At 38.1% G+C, this 20484-nt stretch overlaps 4 protein-coding genes across 4 annotated transcripts; 1 reads left to right on the top strand and 3 right to left on the bottom strand.

Annotated features, from left to right (window-relative positions):
- Nucleotides 1-4496: 4496 nt before the first annotated feature.
- LOC108981751 (polygalacturonase inhibitor-like) lies at nucleotides 4497-5943 on the top strand. The gene has a single exon (XM_018952999.2). The coding sequence runs from the start codon at nucleotides 4535-4537 to the stop codon at nucleotides 5513-5515; it is 981 nt and encodes a 326-aa protein (XP_018808544.2). The 5' UTR covers nucleotides 4497-4534; the 3' UTR covers nucleotides 5516-5943.
- A 1661-nt stretch (nucleotides 5944-7604) lies between these two features.
- Nucleotides 7605-9621, bottom strand: LOC108981750 (3,9-dihydroxypterocarpan 6A-monooxygenase-like). The gene is made up of 2 exons (XM_018952998.2): nucleotides 8596-9621; nucleotides 7605-8437 (listed from the first exon to the last, which is right to left on the bottom strand). The coding sequence occupies exons 1-2, from the start codon at nucleotides 9514-9516 to the stop codon at nucleotides 7799-7801; spliced, it is 1560 nt and encodes a 519-aa protein (XP_018808543.1). The 5' UTR covers nucleotides 9517-9621; the 3' UTR covers nucleotides 7605-7798.
- Nucleotides 9622-12948: 3327 nt separating this feature from the next.
- LOC108981749 (3,9-dihydroxypterocarpan 6A-monooxygenase-like) lies at nucleotides 12949-15157 on the bottom strand. Its single transcript, XM_018952997.2, has 2 exons — nucleotides 14160-15157; nucleotides 12949-13926 (listed from the first exon to the last, which is right to left on the bottom strand). Exons 1-2 carry the CDS (start codon nucleotides 15078-15080, stop codon nucleotides 13288-13290), a joined length of 1560 nt encoding a protein of 519 aa, XP_018808542.2. The 5' UTR covers nucleotides 15081-15157; the 3' UTR covers nucleotides 12949-13287.
- Nucleotides 15158-16983: 1826 nt separating this feature from the next.
- LOC108981745 (protein POLYCHOME-like) lies at nucleotides 16984-19247 on the bottom strand. Its single transcript, XM_018952992.2, has 3 exons — nucleotides 19112-19247; nucleotides 18543-18945; nucleotides 16984-17622 (listed from the first exon to the last, which is right to left on the bottom strand). The coding sequence occupies exons 2-3, from the start codon at nucleotides 18930-18932 to the stop codon at nucleotides 17236-17238; spliced, it is 777 nt and encodes a 258-aa protein (XP_018808537.2). The 5' UTR covers nucleotides 18933-18945; nucleotides 19112-19247; the 3' UTR covers nucleotides 16984-17235.
- Nucleotides 19248-20484: the final 1237 nt, after the last annotated feature.

The raw sequence follows: 20484 nt of genomic DNA, 5'->3' as shown, positions 1-20484 counted from the left end.
TTTCAATATAATACTATATGGAGGAGTATCACACATTCTATTCCACCACCACCTATTCAAAGTTCAAAATTCAAATTCTTGGGCTTTTATATATTTCTTTTTTATTATTATAATCATCCATGAGTGATCTAACACGAGATGCAAATATCTAATTAATGCAATTAGTAATGAAATAAAATAACATTTTTTTAAAACTAGAAAAGAGAAAATGGTGTAAGATAAATTATTTCAATTACTTCCCACGATAATGAAGTATTGTAAACAAGTACTGTGAAGGAAAAAATTGCCCATAGATCATAAATTGAGCCCAACCCACCAAATCATTACTAGGGACAAAAAAGAGAGACAAGGGAGAGATCAGAAGGGTGAACGGATGAACACGGATCAATAGAAGATCGATACATATATTGAGGAAGACAACGTCTTCAACATGAAGTGCTCAAACCCTCTCTATATAATGAGATATGAGGATTCATGAGTGATTGTAAACAGATATATTATATTGAAGACTTCCCTCCCAAACCCCCGTGGACGTAGGTATATTGCCGAACCACGTAAATCTTGGTATCCATATCTCTTTATTTTTCCTGTACTTATTTTCCACTCATTGCCACGAACATACGAATCGTCACTATACAGCCGCACCAGAATACTGTAAGGGGCTCCAAATAATTCACATTGTGGCACTATCGGTGTAGAGTTGCCTAGGCCCGCAAAACACGACGTCAACAATGGCACCGTCTGTGGGATCTCTGTTGTCCCATAACTAGTGTGTCCTTCGTAGGCCGGCAACAACAAACTCTTAAAGTTCGCAATGTGAAGAAGAACAAACTGAAGCGATGGAAGGAATAGCTGACGAACAGTCTGTGATAACACAGAAGAAGAACGCAATAAAGGTGGAAGAATGATGATTTTTCGATGCACCGAATAAATTCTAAATAATAAAGGCTATTTCCTCTATATAAGTATTCATAGCTTTTTTGAATTTTTACATTCAAAAAAAAAAAAAATGCAAGTAAATCTTTACACGCCCAGGTGGAGAACCGAGCTCCAGTGCACTCAGTTCATTCTAATGAACTATGCAAAGATTAAGGCACCCAGTAAAGATCGAATGCATAAAAGTCACGCTGCTCGGACATTACAAGATGAATATTGTGCATTTAAGTGCACAGTAGCACACAAACACTCCTCAAACCTGCACAGTACTCGGATAAAATACTATGCACTTAAGTACATAGTGTATGAGCATGCACGTTCAACGTGCATGGATGCATACCTACTTGTATGCATGCGAAGCCACTATGCACTGTGCAAGTGCACGGGCCCAGCCCCCTGTGCGCCTAGAGCTCACGGCGTCGTGCCGTGAGCCCAGTCACTTGCCGGCGGTCACAACCTAGACTGCCGGCTGATCAATTTTTCTATGCGGATCGATTGTTTTGCTTGGTTCGGTTTTTCTGCGCGGATCGATTTTTCCTCACTATTCAGTTTTCTGCTTGGATCGATTTTCTACACGGCTCGAATTTTCTGCTCGGCTCAGCTAATCTGCTCTCCTCTGCTCTATCGCGCTATTTTGCTGTGCGCTGCTAATCTGACAAGCATGGACTCTCCCTGACTAATCAACAATTCCAGGTTTGTTACTCACAAAATTCATGTGAATTATGTTTCTACTAACAAAGTTATTTCTATCATTGGAACGAACTGTCGGGAGAGAAAGATCAAGAACCGCCCGACCTACTAGAAACGAGCCCGGTCTCTAAAACGGCCATGAAGTATAAAACACAGGAACAGAGTCATAAGTTCTGACCTGCTAACAGCTATTCACAACACAAGTCCCAATGAATTGCCGAGCTTCATGCAAAGTTGCTGTCTAAGATGTGTTGGTGAGGGAGCGGGACCATCGAGCTTTGCCAACCTAAATGCCAATCCACGAAGTATAAAACACAGGAACAGAGCCATGAACTATGACTTGCTAACAACTATTTATAACGCAAGTCCCAATAACTTGCCGAGCTTCGTGTAAGGTTGCTGTCTGTGATGCGTTGGTGAGGGAACAGAGCCTTTGGGCTCTGCCAATCTATAAGTCCCAATCCACGAAGTATAAAATACAGGAATAGAGTCATGAGCTCTGACCTGCTAACATCTATTCACAACGCAAGTCCCAAATAACTTGCCGAGCTTCGTGCAAAGTTAATGCCTGTGATGCATTGGCAGTGATAGAATCTCCATCAAATGAAATCTCCATTAGAGATAGAATCTCCATCAATAAAACCGAGTCACTAGACTCTTGTGAGCTCCACTCTCGCGCTTTACGCAGTCGAGTCCATCTCTCGCCTCATTCGAGCTCCGCGCTCGCGCTTTACGCAGTCAAGTCAATTTTTCGCACCATTCAAGCTCCGCGCTCGCACTTTATGCGATCGAGTCCATCTCTAGCCCCATTCGAACTCCGCGCTAGTGCCTTACTCGGTCGGATCCATCTCACGCACCATTCGAGTTTCGCGCTCGCGCTTTACGCGGTCAAGTCCATCTCCCGCTCCATTCGAGCTCTGCACTCGCGCTTTACACGGTCGAATCCATCTCCCGCCACATTTGAGCTCTATACTCACAACATATGCTAACTCATTAAAAGCTGGATATCAGTTCGCAAATTCGTTCACCTTCAACGTACCCCGCCTAGGTCAAAGATTCTCATGAAGAAAAAATTTTATAATTTTCAGCTCACAAGTGTGCTAAAAATTAGCAGGGTTCTGTGAATGAGAAAAATGCTCATAGTACATAAATTGAGCCCAGCCCACCAAGTCATCACTAGGGACAAAAATGAAGACAATTGAGAGATAAGAAGGGTGAACGGATGAATACGGATCAATAGACCTAATTCACATCGTGGCACTGTCAACTTAAAGTTACCCAGGCTCGCGAAACACGAGGTAAACAAGTACATCAATTACATGATATAAGTGAAGAGTGACTATGAACTTCTAGGATATTATAGAAGTTGATTTGCAAGAAAATTTTAATATTTTTAATGTTATCGTCTTCGGCAATGGCTCGCAACTATAACTTAAAACTTTCCTGACCCATAGCAGAAGCTATTGTATGTTGGAAACAACATTAATGAACTTGTATAAACAATAATTGTGGAGTGTTGATCAAGATGCAATTTGCCGGTATACATTGAGGCCTGTTGGCGATATGCCACATGTTGAATTGACCCGCAATTCAAGTGTTTTACGTAACAAAAAGGCATATATTCAAAGCATATGCCATATAATGGCAGCAAAACGGGAAAACAGCCACCGGATTGAAGTGATATTTGGTACAAGGCGGCTTGTTCAAAATTGTTTCTGAGATTGGTTTAAAATTGGTTAAATAGACATCGTTCCAACTGATACAAAGATATTTGAAGCTTGAACTCAACCAAAGTACCAAGATCTCACTGTAATTATAGGGGATTTTGATAATAAAGAAGAACCAAGTTACTATGGTAAATTTATTTATGTCCACAAGGCAGCTCAAGGGTTCTCCATCCCTTCATTGGTAGAAGAAACGTGCAATCATGTTGCTTTCCTGGCACACCTCAACATGATCTGCTGGAACGCGCGAACTTGGTGGAGGTCTACGTGGTGGAGGATTATATATCTGGCAGATGAGATAGAATCTGGCAAATCTTATTTATAGAATGCATCTCATCAAATGTTTTCTGCAGATAAAGGACAAAGAAGCCCCAACTTTTGACTTGCCTTAAATTCTAAGTATTGAGTCGATCTGTATTTGTGGCTTCTTAATCCCCTAATCATCCCAATATTAATTACTTGGCGTCTTAATGGCTCCATATTTGCCGTAGATTATGTTTCGATCTAAAACAAATGGCTGTGTGGGGAAATGGTATTTCAGTAGCCATCCACCCAACAACATTGCGTGAGATTTGACCTGTTAAGTGAGTTTGACAAGCCTCAACAGTGTTTGACTTTTCTTAATGGATTGCCTAAAATTGCCATTGCGCTTCCACTCGACTTCTGGACTGTTAGGTGAGATAGAATTTAACGAATGGTAATAACATAATTTATAAACAGTAATGAAATAATTTGATTGGAGTATTTTTTAAATTTAAATAAAAAATATGTTATATAGATAAACATATTACATAAAAGTAAAATTGTCATTGCGCTTCCACTCGACTTCTGGTCTATTAGGCAGAGTTGTCTACAGAGCTAAATGAAATAAAAATTTTATAAATTATAATAAAATAATTTGTAAATAGTAATCAGATAATTTGATTTAAATATATTTTTTAATTTTGAAAAAGAATAAAGAAATAATTAAATAAAAATATTATTTTTATTTAAAAATTTAAAAAAATTAAAATTATTTAAAATTTAAAATTTAAAAAAATTATAATAATTAGTTAAAAAAATTTATATTTAAATAATGATAAGGACACACTCAATAAATATCCCTGACAGATAAAAGAAAGGGAGAGCCTATAAATATCACTCTAATCTGCATCAGAATTTCACACCAACAATCTCTTCCCAATATGGCAACCCCTCTCCTATCCTTCCTCTTCTTCACCACCCTCCTCTTCTCCGCCCACTCCGAGCTCTGTAACCCTAAAGACAAGAAAGTCTTGCTCAAAATCAAGGCCGCCTTCCATAACCCCTATGTCCTTACCTCTTGGGATCCAGACACAGACTGCTGCGTCGACTGGTATATAGTCACATGCGACCCCACCTCCAACCGTATCAACTCCCTCTCCGTCGTCACCGGTTCACTCTCCGGCCAAATCCCTGCCGCGGTGGGTGACCTCCCTTTCCTCGAAACTCTCGATCTCCACAAACAGCCCAACCTCACTGGCCCCATCCCGCCCGCCATTGCCAAGCTCCAACGCCTCACCTTTCTCAGGCTCAACTGGAACAACCTCTCCGGCCCAGTTCCTGACTTCCTCAGCAAGCTCAAGAACCTCAACTTCCTCGACCTCTCCTTCAACAACCTCTCCGGTTCTATCCCACCCTCACTTTCCCTGCTTCCAAACCTCAATGCGCTTCACTTGGACCGTAACAAACTCACCGGAAGGATTCCCTACTCTTTCGGTACGTTTAGCAAGGTACCAGACTTGTACCTCTCTCACAACAAACTCTCTGGTCCAGTCCCAACCTCGTTCGCTAACATGGACTTCAACGTCATAGACCTGTCGCGTAACATGCTCGAAGGAGACGCGTCCGTGGTTTTCGGCTCGAACAAGACCACGCAGATCGTGGACCTGTCGAGGAACTTGTTCAAGTTCAAATTGTCCAAGGTGAAGTTCCCCAAGAGCTTGACTTCGTTGGATCTTAACCACAACAACATCAACGGGGGCATTCCCGTGGAGATGACGGCACTGAATCTGCAGTTCTTGAATGTGAGTTATAACAGGCTGTGTGGTCAGATTCCAGTGGGTGGTAAGTTGCAGAGCTTCGACTACTCCTCGTATTTTCACAACAGGTGCTTGTGCGGGGCGCCGCTTCCCAGCTGCAAGTGATCGATCATGGACGTGGCCGAAGGACTCCCCAGGAAACTGAAGCGGATTCCAGTACAATTATGGATTCATTGGATTAGTAATCCTAAAACGTTCCCCGGGCGTTTGATCCTGTTTAGATATAAAATAAAACCTCTTCCCATCTGCTTAATTTTGAGAAAGTATTGTTTAGTAAAATAAAACGTTCCCCGGCGTTTGATCCTGTTTAGATATAAAATAAAAAGTAATAATTTTTAGGACGACGTTCCTTTGTTACAAGCAGGCTAATTAAAGACACGGCGTTCTTGACAGTAGAAGAAAATGACGGTGTGGCCAGCGTGAAATCAGCCGCCATGCGATTATAGGCTTCCTCTGTAGCAACATAACATAGCCTTATTACTATTTCTATCCCGAGTTGCACTAATAAATACAATTTCTCAATGAAGATGCAATGATGACTCCAAATGACACTTGAATTTGCTTAATGTCTCTGCAACAACCACCTTAGCATCCTCACAAGTAGGCTGTACGAATTCTGGATTATAACTAGCACCCCCTTTTTTCCTGGATCCACCTCATATCAATAACTCATAAATGCACAATGCATTCACAACTTGCCAGGAAACATTAAAGAGAAGGAAAATATTACTCTCGCTGCTAATTTTTACTGTTATGAGTTTTTTTTTTTTTTACTTACTAATTAAGTAAATATTTTTTAATAATATTATAATATTATGAATTTTTTTATTTTTTTTAAATATATTTAAACGTGTTAAAAAAATATATGTAAAAAAATACAAAAACAAAAAAAACAAATCCCCAATGCACTAGCGGGAGCTCCCAACGGTAGGAGTAGCACTGCTCTAAAGGGAAAAGCTTCGTTGCCCACTACTTTGACCACTGGTTCTTTTTTTTATTATTATTAAAGAAATAATTTTAAGTGTATTGATCTATTTTTTTATTTTTTAAAAATATTTAAATATATTAAAAAAATGTGAAAAGAAAGCCCGACTCAAAGTTAAACTGGATAGACAGATTAGCTTACTACGAAACATCAGATGGCATACTCCCTGATAAGGGTCAGTATTAATATGTAGAGGCCCAACCCAATCAGAATCAAAGAAAGAAATCCACGACCCAATTGGGGGTAATTTGGAATCTGAGTTTCTAGAAAAGCAGTAAGCATACACGCGGGTTCTTCCTCCGTAATTCAATGGGCTTTTTTGATCGGCCACCAAATGTTCGATAGAAAACCCCATACGGAGAAATGCCTATTTGGAAGTTGCAATATCCCTAAACCAGATAAATGACATAGTTTAGCTTGAGACTGAAGTGCCAAAGGGCTGAATTTAAAGCTTGGTGTCATAACTCTGTCAACTCGACCAAGACAACATGGTAACTATGAAGTTAGCCAACTCTGTAATACGTTTTTTTTTTTTATAGCCCAAGTTTATCAAAAAAAGGGCGGTATCTCAAATTTATTGATAGTCTTCATTTGTGGTGAAGGAAAATTGTAGTTACATGCATACACTTGGGGTTACAAATAAATCATAAAGAACTAAAATTCAAACATCCAAAAAATTTAAAATAACGCAACAACATACCAATATACAAGGGGCACAAATAAATCAACAACAAAGCAAGCCTTAAAAAACTAAAAAAGATGAGACAATTCTGCAGGTAAAAAGTTAGCTCACGCCGATAAGAATAATAACGAAGAGAAAACAGGAGCAACATAACAAAGTGCCTCACTCACAAGAATCCATAATATTTACAAGAGTTCCTTGATCCGCTACTTATAACTTACAAGTTTGCGAATAGTCTTTTTGTTATCAACTATAGCATTACTTTGCCTAACAAAAAAAAAAAAACTATAGCATTACTTCAGTGTATAGAGGTCATGTGCATATTTAAAGGTTGTATTTCTACTTTCATTGATTTTTACAATTCTATGTGGTAGCAATACAATTTATGGTTTGATTATCCAGCCCAAATCCATTTTATTCAGTTTTGCTTCAGTTTGTAAAGCGGAAGACCAAGAAGACAAGACCATGCTACTGTACATCGTAACACTTCAAAATAAAAATAAAACCCAGAAATAAAGAAGAAAAAAATGACCATTTGTAGAAACCAACTTACTGATGGCAACCAGGAATATTCACTTACAATCTCCATAACTTTTGAGACTCGAAAGAAAAAGCAAAGAAGTGTTTCATAAATATCAATAAATGAGGCACACAGACATGAGCCCTCGCCACCAAAGAGAGTTGAGCATAGTAGAATTTAGAAGCTGCCCACAAGTAAGAGTCAAATTAATGGAAATGGACTGAGCCTAGCCACAGGGACACTAACGAGAGGATGATCCCGTGGAAGGGAAACCCCCGGCCCCTCTTCCATGTCCACACTACCATATCCTCCATCGCCAACCTTCCATTCAAAGCACTGAATCATAACAGCTAAGGTTGTTTGGACAACATGCATTGCTAATGTTGCTCCGGGGCAGCTTCTTCTTCCAGTCCCAAACGGCAGCAGATGGAAGTGTTGCCCCCTCACATCCAATTGGCTCTTTCCCATCTCCTCTTTGTTAAGAAATCTCTCCGGCCAGAACTCAAGCGGATTCTCCCAGTGGTTTATGTCTCTTCCGATAGCCCACACATTAACAAAGAGTCGGGCTTTTGCCGGAATTTCATAACCAGCTATAATACAGTCTTCAGTGCACTCCCTCACAACCAATGGACCGGGTGGGTGAAGCCTCAGAGTTTCCTTCACTATAGCTTGGATGTAGGGAAGGTTAGCTATAACAGACTCCTCAACTAATTTGATCTTTCCGATTACCATATCGATCTCTTGCCTTGCTTTAGCCATCACATCTGGGTGATTAATTAGCTCCGACATTGCCCATTCAGTTGTCACGGCCGACGTGTCTGTCCCGGCTCCAAACATATTCTGCATGATACAAAATTCAATTCTCAGTTTTAGCCAGATGCAAGGGAGCAACTAGTAAGGACAAATCTTTTTTAGTTTTACGATCAAAATAAAGTAACAAAAAACATGCGTATGTATATGTGTTTTGTTTCTCCGTTCCTGTCAAGGGGAACGTTTACCATTATGAATCCCTTGATGTTTTTTCTGGTCATTCTAATATCGGAGCTTTCATCCTCGTATACATCAAGCAAACTGTCCAGAATATCTTTTATGCCATCACCTCCATCAACTGACGTCTCCTTCTTCTTCCTTGCCTCTTCGTGCTCCTTCATTATCCTCTCTATCATAGCGTCATACCTGTCGCGCACATCCTTGAGCCTTTTCCCAAATCCTTGCAAATCTAAATTCTTACAAAACCAAATCATCTCTGACACATTAGCTTTACCAGCGAGCTCACACATCTCTTCCACCAACTTCCTCACCTCGTCAGATTCATCTTCATTCTCCGAACACCTTTTTCTCAGTGCCATTCTCGATATTATGTTGTTTGTCAACCGTATGAGTTGTGCTCCAACATCAACTGCCTCATTGGCCTTAGCCTTTTTAAGCAATAGCTGTAAGAACCGCTTTATTTCTTGGTCCCTGATAGGAAGGTGCTGCTCAAGTGTTCGGCCGCTAAGAAGTTCGGTCATGCAAAGCTTTTTCATGAACTTCCAGTAGGATCCGTAGGGTGCCATGGTGAAGTCAGCAGAGCCATACGTGAGATAGTCAATGTTAGCCATTTTGGGGCTGTTCAGGAAACAAAATTCGTTTGTTTTGAGGCACTCTCTGGCCATTTCCGGAGAGGAAACAATGACACAAGGTTTGGAGCCAAAGAGTAAGTATATCAAAGTTCCATGTCGGTTTGAGAGTTTGTGAAGAGCTTGGTGAGGGATTCTGCTGAGGAGGTGGAGGTGTCCGATGATCGGTAGGGCTTGTGGGCTCGGAGGAAGGCGTGGTTTGGTTCGGGGTCTGATGAAAAAGAATCCTATCAACCAAATGGAGGCTAGACAGATGAGAAGTATTGCACAATTTTGGAAATCAGGCATCGTTGAATTCATGTTTGTAACAAAGCAATTGCCAGAAGGCTGTTTCAAGAAAGGTATAGGAGACCCTACTTTTTATTTAACCGCGGTGCATTGTTTCTGATCTTATGGATTCAACATATTTGTATACGCACATTTAATTTGGTATATATCAGTAGACGTCGCCTGTGATCAATGGATGTGATATCTTAACATCTTAATTAATTAAGGGCGGAACACGAGTGTTCTCAATTCAAATAATTTTTACCTAAAGAACGTATTTTGTTTCGTCGCATTTGGGGTATGAGTGGATATTTACATCACATTGTCGTCGACAAAAGCAGGAAATTACGGAAAGGATGACTGACAGCATGGGAATATTGTAACAAGGTTGGACAACTCGTACTTAATTGTTGTTGTTTTATTAATGATTAAGGTTAGAAACAGTCATGCGTTGGAAAAAAAAAATAAAGTTTATTATTAAAAAATAAGAAATAATATTTACATGACTTATGTAACTTGCAAGTCTCAAATAATTTTTTTTAAAAAATAATAAATATGACATTCACATAAAAAAAATTAATTTTTTAATAATAAATTTTATTTTTTTTTTAAAACGATTGCGTGGCGCTTATGCACTCTACGAATATTGTATGTAGTATTATTATTAAAAAATTAATTTTTTCATATAGGTCTTATATTTACTCACTTTTTTAAAAATAAACTTATACATTCTATGACTTCAAATATCATTTTTCTTTATTAATACCTCTCTCTTCATATTCGTATTGAAAAATAAAATAAGTTTCCTATAATAGAAAATTTCAGCATGTTTCTCGAGTGTATAATTTATATTCATGATATAATTTTTTTATATACGCAGCAATGATCGATCGACTGATAACATTGACGACGATTACCATTGTTATTATTGTTGTGGTCTAGTAGCATTGATATGGTAACGATCGGTAAGAGAGGACGCCAATAGCCGGGGCCCATGAGGTTGAAAGAAAGTCGATGATATATAGCAAATCGAATCTCAATCCTCTTCTTTGTTTTAATCCCTTTTTATATGCTAGTTGACTCTTCAATCTCACGTTTGATTTTAGCACTATTATTTTATCTGCACTATTAAGAAAGAACAAGGCATGCACGTGACACGTGTTGTACCAAAACTATCCAAAATCACACCCAAACACGAAATAAAGATAATATGTAAGTGGTTCGACAACTTACCTACGTTCACTGGAGTGAAAACAATAGATTTCAAATATTTGTACAAAACATACAAACTTCAACCAAATTATCTCTATCTCTACAAATAGCCCGTGTTCTAAATATTTCTTACACTACCATTTCGTTTACAACTGATCTCCTTTTATAGGAAAAGGCTCAGGGTACAAACCGACTAACAGCCACTTTCATTGACGATAGAGGCATTGTTGGTAGACAAGTCTGATATTTTGGAGACAGACTTAAATGCCTAGAGACAAGCTTGTTTATGGAGCAGCTTTACAAGATATTTTCACATTCATATTCACACTTGGGTTGATATTCAACAACACAATCCGCGAATCCAACATAAATACAATACAAAATTAATGGATTTGACTTTGATATAAATAAGTTTGGATCAAAACGGATTAACTCATATATTAAGACAAAATTAATAAATGGGTCAACCCACTTAACATGTCTAAATTTTATTTCAAAAGTACAATTTTATTATTGTTAGGCTGTAATATTGAGATTTTTCAATATGTTTATATTTTTATTATTAGAATTATAATTTTAGACTTATGCTCATATTTGTTATTGTTGAGTTTATAATATTGGTTTTATTGATATTTGAAAAATATTAATATTTTTTTTAGTAGATAGTCTTATTATTATTATTTTTATATGTTGTGGATACTAATAAATAAAGGTGTTTACTTTTATGTAAAATTATGTTAATCAATTTAAATGAGTTATGCATATTAGTTCAACTCATTTACATTTGAAATAAGTCGTGTTATATATATTGACAAATTTTTAATTAATTATTAAATGGGTCAAAATAGATTAGAAACACAATCCGTTATTTAAGAGTTTTACTACACATAAGTTAGTATATTAACACAACTTATAATAAGATCTATTATAATTTTAAAAAAATCAAATCACCAATCATTTTTTAGCATAGCTAATGTGGAAAAACTTAAGTTAATGGAAGAGTTAGATTTAAGGATCTTTACTCTGATTTAAGGATATTTACTATGATATAATATAAAATCACCACTTATTTCAAAATCTTAAGTTAATAGAAAGTGACTCATTTAATTATTTATATTTATCTTAACAGACCACCTCTTTTTATTTCTCAGATTTCATTTTATTTGTAGGTAATTCTTATATTTATTTTAAAATTTGTCATTTTTAATCATGTTTATTAATATGATACATTCTAAATGATTTTATATTTCAACTATTTAAATTAAATTTATAAATGTAAATTATATATGGAGTATCACAGATTCTATTCCACCACCCCCAATTCAAAGTCTTGGGCTTGAAAAAAAATATATATATATATATAATATTTCCTAGACAGAAATTAAATTATGTACCAGACAATCATAGTACATCACTTACCCATATTATATTTTATATAAATGGATCTCCAACGGTACTGCAGATAATCAGTGTGCCAAATAGAAAGAAAAAACCCACATGACAAATCGGATAATTTGGAATCTGAGTTTCTAGAAAAGGCCGTCCAGTAAGCACGTATCAGGGGTTCTTGCTCCTTAATTCACAGTGCCTTTTTGATCGACCATCAACTGTTCGATAAAAATACCCCACTCCGACAAATGCCTATTTTGGAAGTTGTAAAATATATAATCATGATAAATAAATAATTCGGGTGTATAAAAATATGGGGAAGGAACCATTTTGTTTTTGCCAAATTACACTGAATAATAGGCAGATTCTTGTTTTCCTGGAGTTCTTTCTAGGTTTTGAGGCATATCCTTTTGAAAAAAAGGCATCTGCAGAGTCCACCCGAATAGGTTGAGCTTGGAGAATTCCAAAACCAGATAAATGACCCGAAGGGACCAAAGGGTTGAGTTTTAAAGCATGGATTCAATTGTTTGACTAATGTTTGTCATGATTCTGTCAACTCGACCAAGACAACATGGTAACTATGAAGTTAGCCAACTCTGTCAACTCCTTCCTATTCCCAACAACTCTGTCATCCGTCGATTGAAAGAATCCCTGGACAATGATAATATTTACTAGAGTTCCGGTGCTTATAACTTACAAGTTGTGTAAACACACCGCTTGGGTGTATTTTGTGTAAGCAAGTTTGCAAATAGAGTCTTTTTGTTATCAACTATAGCATTACTTCAGTGTATAGAGGTCGTGGATATTTAAAGATTGTATTTCCACTTTCATTGATTTATACAATTCTATGTGGTAGCAATTGAATTTATGGTTTGATTATCCTGCCCGAATCCATTTTATTCAGTTTTACTTCGAGTTTGTACAGTGGAAATCCGAGAAGACAAGACCATGCTACTGTACATCGTCAACACATCAAAATAAAAAATAAAACCAAGAAATAACGAAGAAAAAAGGACCATTTGTAGACACGGAATTACTGACGGCACCCAGGAATATTCAGAGTCTCCGTAACTTTTGAGACTCGAAAGAGGAAACAAAGGTGTTTCATATATATATATGAATAAATGCAGGCACGCAGACTTGAGCCCTCGCCACCAAAGAGAATTGAGCATAGTAGGATTTAGAAGCTCCCACAAGTACGAGTCAAATTAATGGAAATGGACTCAGCCTAGCCACAGGGACACAAACGAGAGGATGAGCCCGTGGAAGGGAAATCCCCGGCCCCTCTTCCATGTCCACACTACCACGTCCTCCATCGCCAACCTTCCATTCAAAGCACTGAATCATAACAGCTAAGGTTGTTTGGACAACCTGCAATGCTAACGTTGCTCCGGGGCAGCTTCTTCTTCCAGTCCCAAATGGCAGCAGATGGAAGTGTTGCCCCCTCACATCCAATTGGCTCTTTCCCATCTCCTCTTTGTTAAGAAATCTCTCCGGCCAGAACTCAAGAGGATTCTCCCAGTGGTTTGGGTCCCTTCCAATAGCCCACACATTAACAAAGAGCCGGGTTTTTGCCGGAATTTCATAACCAGCTATAATACAGTCTTCAGTGCACTCCCTCACAACCAATGGACCAGTTGGGTGAAGCCTCAGAGTTTCCTTGACTATAGCTTGGATGTAGGGAAGGTTAGCTATATCAGACTCCTCAACTAATTTGCTCTTTCCGATTACCATATCGATCTCTTGCCTTGCTTTAGCCATCACATCTGGGTGATTAATTAGCTCCGACATTGCCCATTCAGTTGTCACGGCCGACGTGTCTGTCCCGGCTCCAAACATATTCTGCATGATACAAAATTCAATGTAAAAAATGGAGTTTGGGGAAAGAAGAGAGAACTGCCGAGAGAAGAGAAGATGGAGTGAAAATGAAAGATATTATTTCGATTCCTACACATGAGAGGTATTTATATACAACACGAGTTTAAATCCTCTGTTAACAAACTAACCACTTCTAACTAATTTGTAACTAATAGCTAACAGTAGTTACAATTCTAATAGTCAAGGGAAACGTTTACCATAATGAAGCCCTTGATATTTTCTCTGGTCATTCTAATCTCGGAGCTTTCGTCCTCGTATACATCAAGCAAAATGTCCAGAACATCTTTTATGCCATCACCTCCATCAACTGCCATCTCCTTCTTCTTCCTAGCCTCTTCGTGTTCCTTCATTATCCTCTCCATCATAGCGTCATACCTGTCGCGCACATCCTTGAGCCTTTTACCAAATCCTTGCAAATCTAAATTCTTACAAAACCAAATCATCTCTGACACATTAGCTTTACCAGCGAGCTCACACATCTCTTCCACCAACTTCCTCACCTCGTTAGCTTCGTCTTCATTCTCTGAACATCTTTTTCTCAGTGCCATCCTCGATATTATGTTGTTTGTCAACCTTATGAGTTCTGCTCCAACGTCAACTGCCTCATGGGCCTTAGCCTTTTTAAGCAATAGCTGTAAGAACTGCTTTATTTCTTGGTCCCTGATAGGAAGGTGCTGCTCAAGTGTTCGGCCGCTAAGAAGTTCGGTCATGCATAGCTTTTTCATGAACTTCCAGTAGGGTCCGTAGGGTGCCATGGTGAAGTCAGCGGAGCCATACGTGAGATAGTCTATGTTAGCCATTTTGGGGCGGTTCAGGAAACAAAATTCGTTTGTTTTGAGGCACTCTCTGGCCATTTCCGGAGAGGAAACAATGACACAAGGTTTGGAGCCAAAGAGTAAGTATATCAAAGGTCCATGTCGGTTTGAGAGTTTGTGAAGAGCTTGGTGAGGGATTTTGCTGAGGAGGTGGAGGTGTCCGATGATCGGTAGGGCTCGTGGGCTCGGAGGAAGGCGTGGTTTGGTTCGAGGTCTGATAAAAAAGAATCCTATCAACCAAATGGAGGCTAGACAGATGAGAAGTATTGCACAGTTTTGGAAATCAGGCATCGTTGAATTCATGTTTGTAACACAGCAATTGCCAGAAGGCGGTTTCCAAGAAATTAAGGTACTGTTGAAGAAAGAAAGGTATAGGAGACTTTTTATTTAACCCGGGTGCATTGTTTCTCTTATGGATCAACATATTTGTACGGACATTTTGCTAGATGTCAGCAGTTGCCTATGCATGGATGTGATATCTTACCATCTTAAATCGCCATTGGTTGATAATATCAAGATTATATTAGAAACGTACACTTTCTCTGCATAAACAATCTTTTTTTCTTCTTCCTATTAAATTATTACTGCATGCATGATGCTGATGATGATTTTTTAATGCTATTTTGTCATAGCTCAACTAGCAGCCATCTGCAGTGTGGTCCAATCTTTATCTCAATCTTTATCTCATTGAAAGAACCTGATCAATGAGATAATAACCGGAGCATCATCTTTATCTCAATCTTTCATATCAAAGCGAACGATCTTGCCCAATCTTTCTTGCAATCTCCCCGGAATAAGGTTCGTGGAGGGTCATTTACTATTGGGATGGTTGACCGTGATGGCCCTCTATACATTATATCAATCACAGCCATAATAAGCGTTGTAACTAGTAATATAAATCAGATAATTATTTAAATTTCTTGGACTAATTCTGTCGATTTAACGTGATATGATAACCAAAAGTGGGATCGTCGGTTTAAGCTGAAGAAAGGGGATAAAAAGACCTGCCACCAAATCATTTGTGTAGTTAATTAATTTTACGATCGATGAGTTGAGAATCATATAACATAATTCAATTTTTAATATCTGAAGAAGGGATTTTGTTTCGTCTTATTTGGGGGAATGGGTGGACATTCAAATCACATTTGACGTCGACAAACGCAGGAAAACGAGAGGATGACTGGGACTATATAACAAGGACGTTGGACATTTACAAAATTTATTCTCCCTCTATCTTTTAATTAACTATTAGAGTACTTCTACTCATCTGCCCATATACTCCATATACACCACACACCTGATGATGATCTGGCATTTAATTTATATTTTTTTTAAACGCATGCGTTTTGGTTTACCTAAATACCCAAAAGAGGTTTCATGGGATTTCGAATTTTTTACTTCCCCACCCTGCACGTTCTTCCTCCCCGCTTCACCCCTCCGTCTGGCAGCTTCACTGTCTGGGCCGCTGCCAGCTTCGATGAGTAAATTCTGGATGTCCATCAAAACCATCTTGGGATCTTCTAGGAGATGGCCATGGGACTAAAGAACGAGACCTGGATCTTATTGGAGATTTTGAATGAAGTCGACCCCTTCTCTTAATAGAAGAAAAGTTCCTAGCACCTCGGGCAAAATGTCCACCTACTCCCTCATGTTGCAGGTTGAGATCGTGTGAACATGGGTTCCATAGCAACATCATGAAAAACCTGCGTGAGCTTCTCACTATGCCTCAGTCCAACCACTTCAGAAATTCTTGAGTCCCAATCACCATGTATAGCTTCTAACCGACTAGGGATCCTCTCTCTGCCACGCCCCAAAATTTAATCTAGAATTTTTGGGCTATAGATCTTGGTGTCGACGGGGTGGAGGGATTCGGCAAAGGGAACATGGATGGAGAGGGATCACGGGGGGAGAGGGATTCGACTACTGGACCGGACTTAGAATGGACCGGGTTTTCCACATCATAAGCGTGTGGTGTGTGATCCCTAAACCGGCTTAGGAATAGAATTTTCCAATTTTATAGTTATAATAGATTCGTAAGGCTGTTGATCATATAGCAATAACACTGTATCTAATTACTCATAATTTTTACGATTTGTCTAATAATTATTGGGAGAGCCTTGTATGAACGCCCTGCAGAGTATGATACGCTTCTTTTGTCATACTCCTCAAGTAAGGGTGCAAGATATAGCCCTTTTTTAGTAAAAAATGTAGCTGAAATTGAGAGATATAGCCATTATATACATCAGCTCAAAACAATTGTTACAACCACTCATAACCATCAAAGAATGATGGTGAAAAGAAACAAAATACCAATCTGGTTCTACACCAACCAAGTAGGAAAAATATGAGATATATCTACTTCATGAGTACCTGATATCATCAGATGATGATCAATCTTTCAATTCTAGGTGCTTACGCTGACTCGTTTCTCCTCTAATTGCTGTAAAGTTGAAAAGAATCAACGCATAGTCATCAAAGTACGAACTCTTTTTTCTCTCTCCGCCTTCTTAGCACTTGGTGTCCTCTTCAGTTTCTGCAGTTCCTCCATTACCACTTTCTCAACTTTGTCAATTGAGTTTAATAGCTTCTTCTGGGGTGTCACGAACTCTGATTCTCCGGCATTCTCATTAGCGATTCCAAGCAGAATCTTTGGCACTTTACCGACAGCAGGTGTGCGAGGTTTGACACCAATATCTGGATTTGGAGAGGTCAAAGAGAGATCGTGCTCGAGCTGAGCACCTGTCACTGGTAAAGAAGGATCAACAACGCTCTGCCCCTCAGTAGCAGGATTCTCAATTTGTTGGCCTTCGACATCTCTCAAGCGAGCTCTTCTTCTTTCTATTGCCTAGGATAAGTTTTCCAGGTTAAGTCACGTGGAATACTCTAGTTAAAAACTTAACACCAATCTGATGGCTTAAAAACCTTCAAAAATTAGTGCATTTCCCTTGGTACTTGAACAACAGGCAGTAGCAAAGCCTTCATAGACGCCAATGGATTTTTGTGCTCGAGTGAAGCAACCAAAAGATATATTCAACACCCAAATCAAATTATCAAATAACTGGAGCTTCAACTCATAGATAATGGATGATATAAATAATAAATAGCTTTGCCAATTTTGTTAAAGCACTGGCAAAGGATTTAAGAACCGTGGCGGGGTATTGAGTTCGATAAACAAAGGATGTAAGAACACTACCAATCAAGAGAAAACGCATTTAAACTAGATTTGTCGAAAGTATATCAATATCAAATGGAACCAAGAGAAACATACCAGAATAAGAAACATACAAACACCCGATTACCCATAATTGAAAACTCTTTCTGTACCGAATAGGGAAACTAACATAACTGCTAATTCAAGAACCAAATCCAACTGAACTTGATCCAACTCCTAGTTCTTCCTTTATCCAGTCAGCTACGGAGTCACTGGAAAGGCCTACTAGGAAAAGAAAGTTGGGAACCGTGCTAAGAATATTGTTAAGTTAAATAGGTGAATGCAATTAAACTGAACTCCTATTCAATCAAGCACATTAAATGCTCTTCATGCCCTAAAAAAGATTCATCATAACGAACCCAACTAATATCCCTACTTAATCTAGCAAAAGCAAGAAGATTCATAACTTGAAAGGAAAGCCATTAACCAGTGATTCTGTGAAAATTAATGAAAGGCTCTAATTTAACTAAATAATTCAATCAAGATTGAATCAACTAAAAACAAACCAGAAGAAACCGGGAGAATCAAAAGGCTGAACAAGGTAGCATCATTACCCTCACAACCGAAGTAATATCACGAAGAGGGGTTCTCGGGTAGTACGACGGTAAAACACTGCTCCCGCGTCTACCACGAGCCGAACCTCGGCGAGTACTCTGAGAGTTTTCCCTACCCGATGCCGGAGTCCCGTACATAATCCGGCCGCGGACACTTCTTGGAGTTCCAAATCCACCTCTTCTGAGCCCACCACCTCTTGTCGCACCTAAAGCTGTTCGCCCACGCGTTGCTGGCGTTGTAGCAATTGTTACTCTTTCGATTGGGGATCCGAACAAGTTTGAACCCGTTTCCTGCTCTTCGAGAGCAACTCCAACACTGGCAGATCTCCTGCGAGCAAATAGCGACGCGAGGTCTACGGGCCTCGACATTCTGTCTCTTGATTCCGGCATTGTCACGCTTCAACTGAAACATACTAAAAATTAGATCAAGAAATGCGGTGATATTTTCCAGGAAAACAAGAGGATTAATCCGGACCCATATTTCATTTCCACAAAGAAAGTGAAGATGAGATTAAAAAGGCGACCAAAAATCAGAAGACAGATATGAGATCTGTGAAGAGAGATTATACCTTGAGTACAGTAGGGATTAAAAGGGTTTGGGTTTTTGTTCTTGATCGCATGAGAGGGAGGCGGCTCTCTGCTTGCGCCTAAACAGGCTGAGGAAGAAGAGCAAGAAGTTCTTCGTTTGAGATAGCCGGAATGGGCAAAAAATTTCGAAATGGTAAATGGGCGGTATTATAGATCACACACCAGTGAAGGAAAATTTTGACACGTGTTAGATAACTGTTGGATGTTTCGAATTTCTGAAATGTCCTGAGAGCGGCGGGAGTACAATTTAGAATCCGTTTAACTCGAAATTGCAATATCACCCACTTAAAGTAATGGGCTGAATAAACCCCCCATTTTGAGATTGAGGTCCATTCATATTTGGGCCTTCTTTTTTGGGGGAAAACTCCAATTGACCTACTAAATTTTGTATTTTTTACTTCAATTGACCTATTCCAATTGAAAATCATTTTATAATTATTGAGTCATAGTTATGAATATATTAATAAAAATAATATTTATAATTAATTAAAAAATATATACCATAAACATATTTATATCTCAAAATATATTTTTTTTAATCAAAATTTCTCTATATTTCCACAAAAAATTAAATTGGTGGATTTCAGCAGAGGGGTAGAGGCGTGAACATGGAGGAAGAATGATCTCAAAATGAGATGGGAAAAAAAAATTCACTGTTTACATAACTTTTACTATTTATGGCAGTTTTGTACTGTTCGTTTTACTGTTTATGTCAATTTTTTAATGTTCACTATACTATTTATGTCAATTTTGTACTGTTCATTTTACTGTTTATATTAGTTTTGTATTGTTTATGTCAAATTTTATATTGTTCACTTAACTTTTTACTATTTATATCAATTATTAATTTCAAAATATAATTGCAGACTAAAAATACAGAGATGAAATAAAAATATCACACTGACAGTTTGGATACCTACATGAGACTAATCGTACAGTCCAAATGAAATAGTTTGAATATCCAAACCGGGCTCACTTTATCTTCTTGATGTAACACCACATTTTGGCTTATTGAAAAAAGTTTTAATAATATACGTTCAAAATAAAATGGCTCTCAAAAATATAAAAAAAAATAAAAACTAAAATCTTAAAAGATTCACTTTTTTACTTACCTTTTTTTTTTTTTAAATATCCGACGCTTATCTCTATGATTATAAATAGAGAAATTCTATTTGCAGTCTCCACTCATGCATGCCCTTCATTAAATGAGAAAAAACATCATTTTAAGGGGGATAGATTTGTAATTTTTAAAAAAATTAAAGATAAAATTACCTAGGCTTGTATTGCAGTCTCCATTTGGAGACTGTATCTAGCTCTTATAAATATCATTTATTCACTAAAGAGACACCTAACG

The sequence above is a fragment of the Juglans regia genome, chromosome 4 (genome assembly GCF_001411555.2).
Source record: "Juglans regia cultivar Chandler chromosome 4, Walnut 2.0, whole genome shotgun sequence".
NCBI classification, from domain to species: domain Eukaryota; kingdom Viridiplantae; phylum Streptophyta; class Magnoliopsida; order Fagales; family Juglandaceae; genus Juglans; species Juglans regia.
Note: the sequence above shows the minus strand (reverse complement) of the source record. Positions and strands in the feature narration are given on the sequence as shown.